Here is a 15,278-nt window from a genome sequence, read left to right as displayed (position 1 = left end):
ATAGGTATGTAGCAATTAGAATAGGTCTTATTATAAAGTCTCATTATTGTAATGACAACTTTCATATGTATAAAAATTGTTTTTTTTTAAAAGATCATCCTCGACTATTGTCCATTAATTCTTTTTTGTGAATTGTATTTACCTTTGTGGGACACTGGTTATATAGTCTTGTATTGTTATTAACAAAAAGGAAGTCACATCTATGTGTGTGATTTATCATAATATTTTCAAAGACACCCAAGGTCTAAACACTGTACATTGTACATCAGATGATTGGACATTTATGTTACTATGGTGTAATTTTTATGTTTCATTTTTATTTCCTCATTACTGGTGCTGCCTAAAGACAATGTCTTTGTGCCATCTCTTTATTTTCAGAGCTTGCCACTATCCCTAGAACATAGTAGGTAGATGCTGAATGTTGAACACAGGGAGTAAATAAGTGAGGACCTTAGAGCAGCCCTTTGGGACCTGTCTTGTGAGTAGCATCTATCTGGGAGTTTGGATCACAGTTTAGAGTAGAGAAGTCTTTCATGTGGTATCTGGAGACAGACACATGGATAAAGGTAGGAAAGAAGCAGGAGGATAGATGGATCTGGAAGGAGTTGGTTTATGGTGGTTTATTTGCCAAAGTTGAATTTGAGAATTCACAGCATCACTGTTGAACTGACCACTCTATCCAAAATGAGTGTTACTGTCACTATCCCATTCCTTACCCTGCATTTTTTTTTTTTTTTTTGTCTTTTTGCCTTTTCTAGGGCCACTCCTGTGGCATATGGAGGTTCCCAGGCCAGGGGTCCAACCCGAGCTGTAGCTGCCAGCCTATGCCAGAGCCATAGCAACGCAGGATCCGAGCTGCGTTTGCAACCTACACCACAGCTCATGGCAACGCCGGATCCCCAACCAACCGAGCAAGGCCAGGGATCGAACCCGCAACCCCATGGTTCCTAGTCGGATTCGTTAACCACTGAGCCACAATGGGAACGCCATGCCCTGCATTATTTTTTAATAGTATTATTACCACCTGACCTATATGTTTATTCTCTCTCCCCCTGCTCCCTCTGGAAAGCAGGGACCTTATCCTCTCAATTCTCTTTCAAAATGTTTCTGTCTCTTTAGCACTTGAAACAGTTTCTGGCACATAATAGGTGCTTAGTTTTTGAAATCCAAAAATGAAATGAAAGCTGACATTGAAACTTAAGTGTACAATACATTTTAAGTTGCTTGGTTTTCAGAATTGATATAAATCGATGATCTAAAGGGTATACTTAACTTTCTAATGTGTGAATCTTTATGGTTCTTTGCAGAAGGCAAGCTCCAGTTGCAGCTGTGTTTGCAGGAAGTCCACAATTAATGGCTGCAATTAAATTATGCACTGGATGGATGGTGACAAGCTTGCCTCTTTACAATGATGATGACTTTCTCAAGCGAAATGAAAATGTAAGGCATTTTACATTCTACATTTAGATCTTTCTTATATGACTCTCTATTTTAATATAGTTGTGTAATAATGAGTGCATTCCTTGTTAGGAAAATCCAGCCAGTTTTAGAAGAGTTAATTAACTTTAGTTGTTGAAAAAGCTGAATAATACATTTAACTAAGAGGGGCAAAATTAAAATATGAAGTTCTTTATTTTATGTTGTATTGATGTGTTTCCAGGAGAAACATTTAATTTTCTACAAGGTTTTAAGGGACTGATATATAATATTTTACAAAGGGAAATGTTCTTTTGAAAATATCATTGTTCTCAATCAAATTATTAAAGGAAGGCTTTTAGTTAGTGTCTTTATACACTTTATATTTCCAAGCAAAAATTCTGTTATTGCTTATTAATGCTGTGATTTATTTTTCAGTATGAGCTATTATTAATAACTTGGTATGACATTAGTATGGTATCTAGTTACTTCTGATTCAGAGAATGTATTATTTTGGATGTTTAGTATGGATCTAAATGGTAATTTTGTATCTGAACAACTGAACCTGAGTTTTTTCTATTTTTCACTTAGAATTTCATATAGTTTTTAAGTGTACTTTAAGCTGAGAAGGAAGTCTAGCAACACAGAAGTTAGACTTTCATTTAATAGAAAGATTAGACTCTAAGAATGTGCTCTGGAACTAGAGTTATTTGGATTCAGATGGCATCTCTGCCTCATACTAGCTTTGTAACCTTGAGCAAGTTTCAGAATCTGGAAATAATAATAGTTCTCACCTTCTGGTTGTGAGAATTAAGTGAGATAATGCACGGTGCCTGAAACACAGTAAAATTTAAATGTTTACTATGTTTTTTTAAGATCAATTTATTTATTTATTTATTTTTGCTTTCTAGGGCTGCACCCACAGCATATGGAAGTTCCCAGGCTAGGGGTCGAATTGGAGCTACAGCTGCTGGCCTATCCCAGAGCCACAGCAATGCAGGATCCAAGCCACACCTGTGACGTACACCACAGCTCATAGCAACACCTGATCACCCACCCAGTGAGCGTGACCAGGGATCAGACCTGCATCCTCATGGATACTAGTCAGATTGTTTCTGCTGTGCTATGAAAGGAACTCCTAAATGTTAACTATTTTTATTACATACTATTAAATTGTAATTGTATGTGCACACACATGCATACCCATATAAACACAGAAAGTATGGAGAGGAATACAAATGCAGGAGCAGTCAGTTCTGCCTGCAAAAATCCAAGTCCTTAAGTAACAAGGACCTACTATATAGCATAGGGAAATCTACTCAGTAATAACCTACATGGGAAAAGGATCTGAAAAAGAATGGATATTTTTATATATATTTTTATATATATATATGACTCACTTTGTAGACACCTGAGACTTAACAAAATAGTGTAAGTCAACTATACTCCAATAAAAATTTTTTAAAAAATCCAAGTCTTGGTGTTCCGTAGTGGCTCAGTGGGTTAAGGATCAGCTTTGTCACTGCTGTGGTGTGGATTCTCAGGTTTCATCCCTAACCCAGGAAACCCCCCGTGCAATGGGTATGTGCAGAAATAAAAAATCCAAGTTTTGGGAGTCCCTGTTGTGGTGCAGTGGAAATGAATCTGGCTAGTATCCATGAGGATGAGGGTTTGATCCCTGGCCTTGCTCATTGGGTTAAGGATCCAATATCGCCGTGAGCTGTGGTGTAGGTCGCAGATATGGCTTGGATATTGCATTGCTGTGGCTGTGGCATAGGCTGACAGCTGCAGCTCTGATTTGACCCCTAGCCTGGGAACTTCCATATGCCGTGGGTGCAGCCCTAAAAAGAAAAAAAAAAAAGAAAAAAAAAAATCCAAGTCTTCATGAAGGCCATTCCCTTGATCGAGGCTTCAAAGGATGACTAGAAACTTGTTTATGAAAAGAATACTTGTGATTCCAGGTTGATAAAGTCACATGAGACATGAAATTTGGCCATGAAACTAGAAAATACAATCAGGCCAAATTCTGGAGGACCTGCAGTGTCAGGCTTAAGAATTTCATCTTACCCTTGAGGCATTTGGGAGTCGTTAAGACCTTTCATAAGCCTGGGAGTGGAATGCTTAGATCTGTTTTGGAGTTAATTATAGTCGTAGGGCAGATTGAAGCAGGGGAGAAGTCAGAGATGGGGAGATCTACCTGTGAGTGATTTACCTGAGAGATAATAGCTGCGTGTGGTTAGTATTTGCTGCACTTGAAAGGTGGTGTTGCTTAGAGAGTATACTACAAGCCTATGTCCTGCACTTCATTTTTTGGTGGATTTAAACCAACTAACTTTGACATGTAGTTTTTCCTTTGTTGTTTTTTGATTGGTCTTTTTCCCAATCTAGAATTTCAGAATCACTCATAATAAGGTCAGAATTCTAATTAGGTTCTAATTAAATTTAAACTTTCTGTTTTTGGCCACACGTGAGGCATGCAGAAGTTCTGGAGCCAGGGATTGCCCCCTCTGCCACAGCAGTAACCAGAGCCACAGTAGTGATACCAGTTCCCGAGCCCACTGAGCCACCAGAGAACTCCTAAACTTAGAACATTTCAGAGTTTTCAGTTTTATATGACTTGGCTGTGAGAATAGGAAGCATGTTTTTTTCAAATCATTGTCTTTCTATATGATGTCTCGTACATCCCAAGTACTGAATAAATTTGTTGTTAAAATAAATTGAACTCCACAAATGAGACCGTATCCTTTAAATTAGACACCATCTATAATTCATAACATGTGACTAACCTCTGTATAATCTCCTAGGCCAGTCATTCTCAAACCCAGGATGATCATGCCCCCAGGGGACATTTGGCGTGTCTAGAGATATTTCTGGTTGTCACAACTGTAGGAGGGCTTCAACAGCTATCTAGTGGGTGGAGACCAGGGATACTGCAAAACAGCCTCCACTCTGTCCCAGCAAAGAATTATCTGGCCCCAAACGTCAGTAGTGCTAATAAGGTTGAGAAACCCTGTCCAGGTCTAACGGTAATGTTCTTGCCATTGCATGGAAGTGGTTTTTTTAAATGCCCCAATAGTATGGTAAAGTTTCCCCAAATTTAAAAATAAATAAAAATATATGTAAAAAACTGTAAGTGTGAGCTTGTTAGGATAGAACCGTTCACATAAAACATGTAGCAAAGTGAAATGAGTAAGAAACTTGCTCTTGACTTATTAACATTCTGTATCCCAAGGAATGAATTATTTCTAGGATGTCAGTGGACATTGGACCTAAAGTTGCTGGCTAGATAGCAACAATAACATGTAGTAAGCAGGTAATGAATAATCTGCAAAAAGGTTGGAGCCTGTTCAATCTAGATTACAAATCACAGTATTTTCAAGACAAACAGATTGTCATACTTTTGGCCTAACTCTTGTGATTTTCTAATGTCAGCAAATCAGAAAAACTGAAAAAAAGATATTATCTAATAAAATCTAGAAGTTATTTCTAATAAGTTCAGTAAAATTGTGATGAAGAAATACCATGGAAACAGGAAATGAGTTTTAAGCATTCCTCCTCATTCAGTATTTTGTGACAAGAGTCAAATTATTTTTAACCTCACCAACTTTATCTCATGTATAAAATGAATATAAAATTCTCTGACACGTGTTAGTAAAAAAATTAAAGGAACTATTACAACTCAGTAATAAAAAGATAATCCAATTAAAAAATGGACAAAGGCCATTTGCAACAATATGGATGAACCTTAGGGGCGTTATGCCAAGGGAAATAAGTCAGAGAAAGACAAATACTGTGTGATCTCATTTATATATGGAATCTAAGAAAGCTGAATTCATAAAAAAAGAAGAATCGTGGTCACCAGGGGCTAGGAGGGGTGGAGAAACAAGGAGGTGTTTGTCAGAGAGTACAAACTACGAGGTAGGTATAAAATGAATAAATGCCAGGGATCTAATATACAGCACAGTGATTAATACTTTATTGTGGAGTTCCTGTTGTGGCTCAGCAGGTTACAAACCTGACTAGTATCCATGAGGATGCAGGTTTGATCCCTGGCCCCACTCAGTGGGTTAAGGATCTGGCATCGCTGTGAGCTGTGGTGTAGGCTGCAGATGCAGCTCGGATCCCATGTTTCTGTGGCTGTGGTATAGGCTGGCAGCTGCAGCTCTAATTTGACCCCTAGCTTGGGAACTTCCATATGCCATGGATACAGCCCTTAAAAAAAAAAAAAAAACCACTATTGTATATTTGAAAGTTACTAAGAGAGTAAATCTTAGTAAGTCTGCATATGACAGGATGCAGGTGTTAGCTAAAGCTATGGTGATAATCCTTTTGCAATGTGTGAGTGGATCAAATAAACATGTCATACATCTTCAACTTACACTGTGTTATATCTCAGTAAAGCTCAGGGTGGGGGCAAATGTGCAAAGGACTTGAATGTTTATTTCTACAAATAAGATGTACAAGTTGCCAGTAGCAAATGAATATAAGCTTCCTGAGGGCAGGAATTAAATCTTAGTGAATATCTTTATTGTCCATAGATGGCACTGAGAACATAGTAGATGCTCAGTGTATAATTTTGATTAATAGAATTTTTAGATGTCTTTTAAAATCTTTGTTTTAATTCTGTTCTTGCAGATCTATCAAATCTATTCAAAGCGATCTGCTGAAGATATTTATAAAATACTGACATCCTACAAGGCTAATTACCTAATTGTAGAAGATGCTATCTGCAACGAGGTGGGAACCACAAGAGGATGTAGGGTTAAAGACTTATTAGACATTGCAAATGGCCATGTAAGTAACCATTTGGAAAGTTCAATTTTTTTTGAGAAAAATGACTTTATTTAAACTTGTAGTATCTTAAAACTTTATTAAGATTATAATTAAAAGTTATATAACAGTGGGGGCACCCTATTGAAATAGTTTGAAATATTTTTTCAATGTGCAAAAGAAAAGTTGGGCAATTTTGCAAAAATGAAATTTACCAATACCTGGATTCCTTATTTGTTGCCTGTACTTGTGCATATTCAACATTTATAAATAAAAGATGGCATAATTTGATTTGAATGATGATTTTACTTTAACATAATAATGTAAAGAGTAGTTTTTTGTATTGTTATATTCTTATGTTGAGAAATGTCGTGATTTGATACATATCTAGAAAAATTACTAAATTAACACAGTCCTGTACATTGAGTCTGTGTCATCCACAAAAATTAGTGTATTCAGAGCTACTTTAGTTGTAAGGACTTAGCTGTATCTTAAATTTTCATTGATTTTTAACTACTTACCAAGTCTCAGCCTGCAGTGTATATACTGTATACCTGGCAACTAAGGAGACAGACAGGGGAGTTTGTGTATCTAGTTATTAGTTTTTACCATCTGGTAATTAGGCTCTGGAATGGGTGCCCTTATTCCTAGGAAGGTTGGAGGTGGAGGATCTTAGGAAAAGTTTAGTAGGTCATTCTTTCTTTTTTTTTTTTTAGGCCTGAACCCACAGCATATGAAAGTTCCCAGGCTAGAGGTTGAATTGGAGCTATATGGCTGCTGGCCTAGGCCACAGCCACAGCAACAGCGGCCCCGCTGAGGGAGACCAAGGATCAAACCTACGTCCTCATGGATACTAGTCAGATTTGTTTCCGATGTGCAACAACAGGAACTCCCTGGAGTGTGTATTCTGTTTAGCTTGCGACCAAGATTTTTTCTGTCCTTTCCTAAATAATTAGCTCTTTGTTTTAATCATCCCAGACCAGTTGGACGGTAAGAAATTAGTTTTTATGATTTCTACTTTTCTTTCTCTTCATGACCCCTTAATCTTATAATGTAAACTTAGTCTGTTTTCTGCATGTACTTTGAATTTTCTCTCTTGGTTTGATGTCTGTGATCTTTGGCTTAGTTGGTGCTCCTGGCTGCCTTTTTGCTCCATTTTGAAGATCAGGTTACTACTTCTTTCACGTAATACCAGCCACAGACTTAAAGTTAATTCATCCTTGTATTTATTTATTTATTTTAACCCCTGTGCCCCCCCATCCTTTTATTCTTCTTCTTTTTTTTTTTTTTTTTTTGTCTTTTCATCTTTTCTAGGGCCGCATTCATGGCATGTGGAGGTTCCCAGGCTAGGGTTCTAATCGGAGCTGTAGCCACCATCCTACACCAGAGCCAAAGCAACTCAGGATCCGAGCCCTGTCTGCGACCTACACCATAACTCACGGCAATGCCTAATCCTTAATCCACCGAGCAAGGCCAGGGATAGAACCCACAACCTCATGGTTCCTAGTCAGATTCGTTAACCACTGAGCCATGATGGGAACTCCCTTTTTTTTTCTTTCCCTTTTATTCTTAAAGTGGGCTCTCTGACATCTTTCCTAGGTTATTAGAATAGTATTTAGTATTCTATTATGGAAAACCCATCAAGCTAGCTAAGATGTATTAGTGAACATCATTAAAGTGAGAATGTAAAGAATTGTGCTGGATAAGTCATAGAAACTTACTTGCTTACTGTTGTGAGTCAAGTCTACATAAGAAGAAAAGTTCGAACATAATTAAGAATACATGTCTAGGAGTTTCCATTGTAGCTCAGCAGAAACGAATCTGACTAGTATCCATGAAGATGCAGGCTCAATACCTGGCCTTGCTCAGTGGGTTAAGAATCTGTCTTTGCCGTGAGCTGTGGTGTAGGTGGCAGATGTGGCTCGGATCTGGCATTGCTGTGGCTATGGCGTAGGCCAGCAGCTGTAGCTCCAGTTTGACCCCTAGCCTGAGAACCTCCATATGCCATGGGTGAGGCCCTAAAAAGACCAAAAAAAAAAAAAGACAATATATGTCCATGTCTCAGCCTTGGTAGGTTCCATGGTAAAATTCTTCAAAGGGATGGTAATAAACTATGGAGATTAGGTCTTTTAAAAATTGGAAAACACTTGTTCTTCTTAGGGCTACACCTGTGGCATATGGAAGTTCCCAGGCTAGGGGTTGAATTGGGGCCACAGCTGCCAGCCTACACCACAGCCACAGCAATGCCAGATCCGAGCCACGTTTGTGACCTGTGCTGCAGCTCATGGCAAAGCCAGACCCTTAACCCAGTGAGTGAGACCAGGGAGCGAACCTGCCTCCTCATGGAGACTAGTTGGGTTCTTAACCCCCTGAGCCACAATGAGAACTCCTCAAAGTTGGAAAATACTTTATACTCATTTCTTTTTTCTTTTTTTGCATTGCAGCTCACAGCAAAGCCAGACCCTTAACCCACTGAATGAGGCCAGGGAGCGAACCTGCCTCCTCATGGAGACTAGTTGGGTTCTTAACCCCCTGAGCCACAATGGGAACTCCTCAAAGTTGGAAAATATTTTATACTCTGTTTTTTTTTCTTTTTTCTTTGTTTTTATTTAGGGCTGCATCTGTGGCATATGGAAGTTCCCAGGCTAGGGGTCCAATCAGAGTTACAGCTGCCAGCCTACACCACAGCCACAGCAATGCCAGATCTGAGCCACGTCTGTGACCTACACTGCAGCTCATGGCAAAGACAGATCCTTAACCCACTGAATGAGGCCAGAAATCGAACCTGCATCCTCTTGGATCCTAGTTGGGTTCATAAACTGCTGATCCATGAAGGGAACTCCTTTATACTCATTTCTTTTTTTTTTTTTTTTGTCTTTTTGCCATTTCTTGGGCCGCTCCCGTAGCATATGGAGGTTCCCAGGCTAGGGGTCTAATCGGAGCTGTAGCTGCCAGCCTATACCACAGCCACAGCAACTCGGGATCTGAGCCGCATCTGTGACCTACACCACAGCTCACGGCAACTCTGGATCCTTAACCCACTGAGTGAGACCAGGGATCAAACCCGCAACCTCATGGTTCCTAGTTGGATTCGTTAACCACTGAGCCACGACGGGAACTCCTATACTCATTTCTTAATCTCATTGGGAATCTCAAATCCATTGAGTAGTGGACATGGTGACTCTTATGAAGAAGCATTTATTTACTGGACAATGTGAGATGTTTGCTGAACAATATGAGATAGTCCACATTTAGCAGTACTATATTTTTTCATATAAATGTAGTCATTTGTACATTGATTGTATTGCTCCTGTAAGCTTAATAAGTTTTTAAATATTATGTTTCCTATCTTTTAATAGGTCGTTTGTGAAGAAGGTGACAAGTTAACCTACTCAAAACATGGGCGATTTTGTCATGAGGTCAAAATTAACTATTCTCCATATATGAATTATTTCACTAGAGTATACTGGAACAGATCCTACTTTGTATATAAAATCAACACTGTGATATCCTTTCAGTCTTGAAAAATAGCAGAGCCTTCATTTCAAAGATGTAGACATCTGATGTAAAGTGCAGTTTTCTTCTACCTACATGGTGTCTTTCAGAAATCAGAGCTTGGACATGTGAAATGTTGCTGCTGCTTTTCCCCTCCTGCTGTTAACTGGATCTAGAGTTCTGTGGGGAAAAGAAGATCAAACAGTACTGTTCTTTGGTAAAATGTCAAATCTGCCATTCTGCAGTATTCCAGCCAGGTGTTTTTCTTAGTGTTACATGTTCCTCTAGACTGTCGTAAAATTTTCCTCTTAAATCTTCATTCCATCATAGCATTGGTCTTGAATTTGAATATGTTCAAGGCCAGAGTATAGTTCTCAACCATAACATTTAATAAATACTTGATGTGATATAATTTTAGAATAGAAGGAAAGAATTATTCTTAACCTCAAGGCAGTTTCTGAAGGTAATTTCATGGTGTATAATAAAACGAAACTCTGACAAAAAAAAAAAAAAAAAAAAAAAAAAAAAAGGAGTTCCCGTCGTGGCGCAGTGGTTAACAAATCTGACTAGGAACCATGAGGTTGCGGGTTTGATCCCTGCCCTTGCTCAGTGGGTTAATGATCCGGCGTTGCCGTGAGCTGTGGTGTAGGTTGCAGACGCGGCTCGGATTTTGCGTTGCTGTGGCTCTGGCGTAGGCTGGCGGCTACAGCTCCGATTCAACCCCTAGCCTGGGAACCTCCATATGCCGCTGGAGCGGCCCAAAAAGTGGCAAAAAAGACAAAAAAAAAAAAAAAAAAAAAAAAAAACAACGAAACTCTTACAATAAAAAACTAATTTAAATGTCTGCTGAGAATTTGTGGCATTTAAATTAAAATGGAAATTTTATAAAGGAAAGTGATCTTTAAGGATACACATAAAGGTATGTCCAGATTTTTCCATAATACCACTCTAATCATCTGCTGCCTATGTAAGTGAGCACTTTCCTAGTAATATATGTTGCATGATACTGCGTTTCATTATTTTATGACTATTAACTGGCTAGCTTTTTTACACTTATGCCCATAAATTTGATACCAATTTAATCATGGTAAAACAGCAATTCTTGTTACCTATATATTTTTAAAAACAGACATTTAGAAGAATGTTGTTCAGGTTTTTAAAATATGGATATGGGTATACAATCTATTTACATGTCTTCTACTAAAGTATTAAGTGAAAAAGTAAGTATTTGTCAGAATAAGACTGTGTGTACTAAAATGAGCAACAATTTCTGGAGATATGTGCAGATACTGTTAAACAACTCTGCATGATAAAACACAAGTGCTATTATTTATGAAACTATGGTACAGTCTTCAGCATTAAGAACAAAATGACAGTTATAAAATTCACAGCACAGTCTCACAATTTAAATGTTATATTTCTTCAAGTCATGTTTTCACATTTTAAATTATCAATTAAAAGAAATTCTAAATTGATAAATTTGGCCATATAAAGAAATTCAGGATAGATATATATTTTAATAAGATGGGATGCATGTTTATACACCTATTGAGTGAACAGACTTTCAAATTTTTACCTGTTAAAGTGCCGTAAAAACTGAAATTTCAGAACTCTAAATAACTACATTAGAAAGGAGCATCTTTCCATTACCTTTATTTTCTGTTTTATATACATATATACACATATATATAATTTTTTAAGTACAGAGCACATGCATTCTTAGACTAAGATGTTAGCTCTAGGATGTTTTGTTCTTATGGAGTTTGTTGTTTGGTGGCAGTGTCATATGTCTGGTGCATTTGTTTCATTGGTTGTCATTTCATGCTTTTATGTAACTTTTAACAAGATAGCTACAGGCAGGCTATTTCAGGTTCTCTCACTTACATCTTAATAGTGAGTTGCCAGTACTTAGCTTCAAGCCTTATGAAAATATTACCATAGTTACCTAAGTACACAGTGAATAGTCACATGGTTATACTTATGATTAGAGAGAGCATGTAAAACAATGTAATTTAAAAGTCAGCTTGCCTATTTTCAAAGGGAAATAGCACAACCTCCTTTCTATATAGCATGAAATACTTAATTGAATTTTTATCAGTTTTATGATCAGATATGCTGAATTTGTTTTTGTTGTGTTTTTTTGTGTGTGCGTTTGACATAATAGTAAGTTGCTTTTGCTTCTGTCAACTCATTTCTTAAATAAAATAGATTCAGAGAAGCTTTTAATTGAATTTTTAAAGTATTTTTCAGTCAGCCTCAGTTGAATAGGAAAACATGAGCTTTATTATAGAAATCATAATACTGGATATGAGATATAAGCTATTTTAGCTGTAGTTAAAACAATAGTACTTTGTTTTAGAAATGGAAAACAGAAAACTTTGAGGAGCATTTAATCAATTTCCTTACTGATTTGCAGACTAACAGATGATTAAGAATTCTGCAAGTAATTCCATCTGGGTGACTTAACAGTTGTTAGGTTTGACAGTCAAGATCTACTGTGAAAGGAGCAACATTTTGGGGTTTGGGGTGGAAGGAATTTCTCAAAGAAATACAAAGCATACTTTGCCCTTGATGTTGCAAAACCGTTGAAATAGGTGCCTTAACCTCCTTATTTCAAAATTTACTTTTCATTTAGTGTTACAGCTCAAGTGGATTAAAAACCGACTAGTATCCATGAGGCTGCGGGCTGGATCCCTGCCTTACTCAGTGGGTTAAGGATCCGGTGTTGCCGTGAGCTGTGGTATAGGTTGAAGACAGGGCTTGGATCCGGCATCACTGTGGCTGTGGTGTAGGCTGGCAGCTACAGCTCCAAATTGACCCCTAGCCTGGGAACTTCCATGTGCTGCAGGTGTGGCCATGAAAAGAAAAAAAAAAAAAAAAAAAAGTATTCATTTTTCTTCTTTTTCATAAGAAAGTAATGCTATGCTATGCTCTTTTTGCTGTCAGCTTTAATTAATCAGTAAGCAAATCTTTGTTAAGGGTAATGATGAAATTTCTAGCCTACATTTTAAATTAATTAGCTTCTCAAATGCCAAACAATCCAACAAATGAAATAACTTGATAAGGTATATGATATTGACTCTGTGTTGGTTTTTATTTTCTCTAACTTTGGCATCTGCATCTTAGTGCTTTTTGTTAGACTGGTAAGGTTTTACAACCTAGGGAGTATGCATTGTACTTCAAAACTAACTTATTTCTTCATTACTTTCTGTGTCTATAGATAGCATGCTTTTTCAGGACATTAACTCAGATTGCTAATAACCTCACTGTTGTACCCCCTTTCCATACAGTCCAGATTGATTCAAGGAAAAGCAGAAATGAAGTCAAATTTTGGGCTGAAAATTATGCTTTAAAAAATAGGTTATTGGAGGAGTTCCCGTCGTGGCGCAGTGGTTAACGAATCCGACTAGGAACCATGAGGTTGCGGGTTCGATCCTTGCCCTTGCTCAGTGGGTTAACAATCTGGCGTTGCTGTGAGCTGTGGTGTGGGTTGCAGATACAGCTTGGATCCCGTGTTGCTGTGACTCTGGCGTAGGCCAGCAGCTACAGCTCCAATTCGACCCCTAGCCTGGGAACCTACATATACCGCGGGAAGCGGGCCCAAAGAAGAAATAGTAAAAAGACAAAAAAAAAAAAAAAAAAAAAGGTTATTGGAGTTCCTGTCGTGGTGCAGTGGTTAACGAATCCGACTAGGAACCATTAGGTTGCGGGTTCGGTCCCTGCCCTTGCTCAGTGGGTCAAGGATCCAGCGTTGCCGTGAGCTGTGGCGTAGGTTGCAGGCGCGGCTCGGATCCCGCATTGCTGTGGCTCTGGCGTAGGCCAGTGGCTACAGCTCCGATTCGACCCCTAGCCTGGGAACCTGCATATGCCGCCGGAGCGGCCCAAGAAATAGCAAAAAGACAAAAAATAAATAAATAAATAAATAATAGGTTATTAATTTCTTGAAAGAAACAATGAATACCCATCTTATCAAGCTTTGTTGTTTTTGAGAGTTCAGTTTTTTGACCCTTTCTACATTTTAATGCCTTCTGCAGGTAAAAGTCGTGTTTTTTATAAAATTGGTGGGGTTTCTAAAAGTTGTATGTAAATCAGGTTTTTTTTGTAAATTTACTTTAAATGCATGAATATTTAAAGGGCATATATTTTGAACTATTCTGTATATTTAAGAATCTTTTGTAAGGGAAATAACTACTTCCTGATTTACATCTCAATATATTCTCTCATTTGTCCTTTTTTTTAAAATAGATATTCTCTGTTGTTTCTATCTGCTAATAGTTTTAGCTCTGAAATGTTGCAAGTAATATTGAACAGTTTCTTATTGAAATAATAGCTCATTAAGTTTTCAAATATGTAAAATTTATACTTTAAATAAAACTTCAGGAGTTCCCACTGTGGCACAGTGGGTTAATGATCTGGCTTGTCTGTGGAGGCGGTGGTTTGCTCCCTGGCTCAGGTGCGGTTGGTTAAGGATCTGGCATTGCTGAAGCTGTGGCTTAGATCTCAGCTGTGACTCGGATTCAGTTCATGGCCCAGGAACTTCCATATGCCACGGGTGTAGCCAAAAAAGAAAAATAAATTTCATGTGAAACTTGCAAAGGAATATATTTGATTCAGCTATTTTCCATCCATTAAAGTTTCTTTTTTCTTTTTTGGGGGGCACATCTGCAGCATGTGGAGGTTCCCAGGCTAGGGGTCCAATCAGAGCTTCAGTTGCCAGCCTACACCACAGCCACAGCAACAGAAACACGGGATCTGAGCCAAGTCTGCTACCTACACCACAGCTCATGGCAATACCAGATCCTTAACTCACCGAGCAGGCCAGGGATCAAACCAGCAATCTCATGTTCCTAGTTGGATTCGTTTCCACTGCACCATGACAGGAACTCCCATTAAGGTTTCTAAACATTATCCTTGTTTTCCTTAATAAAAAAGGGCATTTTAGAACCAGATTTGCTGAATTTAGCATAAAGGTGTCTCTGAATAATTTTTGTTTAGAAGTCTTTTAGAATTTGCAACATCCTAATCTTGGCACATATAATCCAGTGTGCAGTTTTATTTATAAGGGATACACCAAATGTCTTACCACTATATTTAGTGGAATAATAGCATTAGAAAGAAACATGCATTCCATACTTATAGTTTGAAATATCTCAAACAACCCTTTCATATTTTAATTAGCTTTGTACATCTATTTAACAAAGATGAATACAGCTGCTTTTATGTATGTTGACTTAATACTACAAAAATGTACATTTAGATTAAATATGTCCTTATAACTAAAGCTACATCTTTGCAAAAGATTAAAAGGGTTGGGTTATAAACTAGTTTACTTCAGATTTTGTAACATTAAATGTGCTTTTATCAAGAATGAAATTATTTATTTCATGCCTAATTACACTCCTTGTTTTGTTTCTATAATAAAAATTTTTTTTAATTTTAAGTTGTATTTTATTTATATATGTATCTTTTTTGGTTTCAGCTTTATCAAGATATAATTTTATATATCATATAATTCACTTTGTGTGTGTGTGTGTGTGTGTGTGTGCCAAACCTGCAGCAAGTGGAAGTTCTCAGGCCAGGGATCAAACCTCTGCTAT

The 15,278-nt window shown here is 37.7% G+C and overlaps 1 protein-coding gene across 7 annotated transcripts in view; it reads left to right on the top strand.

Moving 5' to 3' along the window:
* DPY19L4 (dpy-19 like 4 (C. elegans)) overlaps window positions 1-15,073 on the top strand; it is a 65,045-nt gene extending 49,972 nt beyond the window's left edge. For 2 of the 7 annotated variants that reach the window (XR_002343212.1, XM_021089085.1), the window contains 3 exons: window positions 1,308-1,440; window positions 6,052-6,210; window positions 9,546-15,073. Coding sequence is in view for 4 of the 7 variants with exons in the window: in XM_021089085.1 (XP_020944744.1) it covers window positions 1,308-1,440; window positions 6,052-6,210; window positions 9,546-9,710 (457 nt within the window). In the remaining 3 variants the exon portion in view is untranslated. Of the gene's footprint in view, window positions 1-1,307; window positions 1,441-6,051; window positions 6,211-6,902; window positions 7,177-9,545 lie in introns of all 7 variants that reach the window. The other 5 variants (XM_001926300.6, XM_005662961.3, XR_002343210.1 and 2 more) reach the window with 4 other exon arrangements.

Source organism: Sus scrofa, chromosome 4 (assembly GCF_000003025.6).
Source record: "Sus scrofa isolate TJ Tabasco breed Duroc chromosome 4, Sscrofa11.1, whole genome shotgun sequence".
NCBI classification, from domain to species: Eukaryota; Metazoa; Chordata; class Mammalia; order Artiodactyla; family Suidae; genus Sus; species Sus scrofa.
The sequence above is the reverse complement of the archived record's forward strand: the minus strand, read 5'-3'. Positions and strand labels throughout refer to the sequence as shown.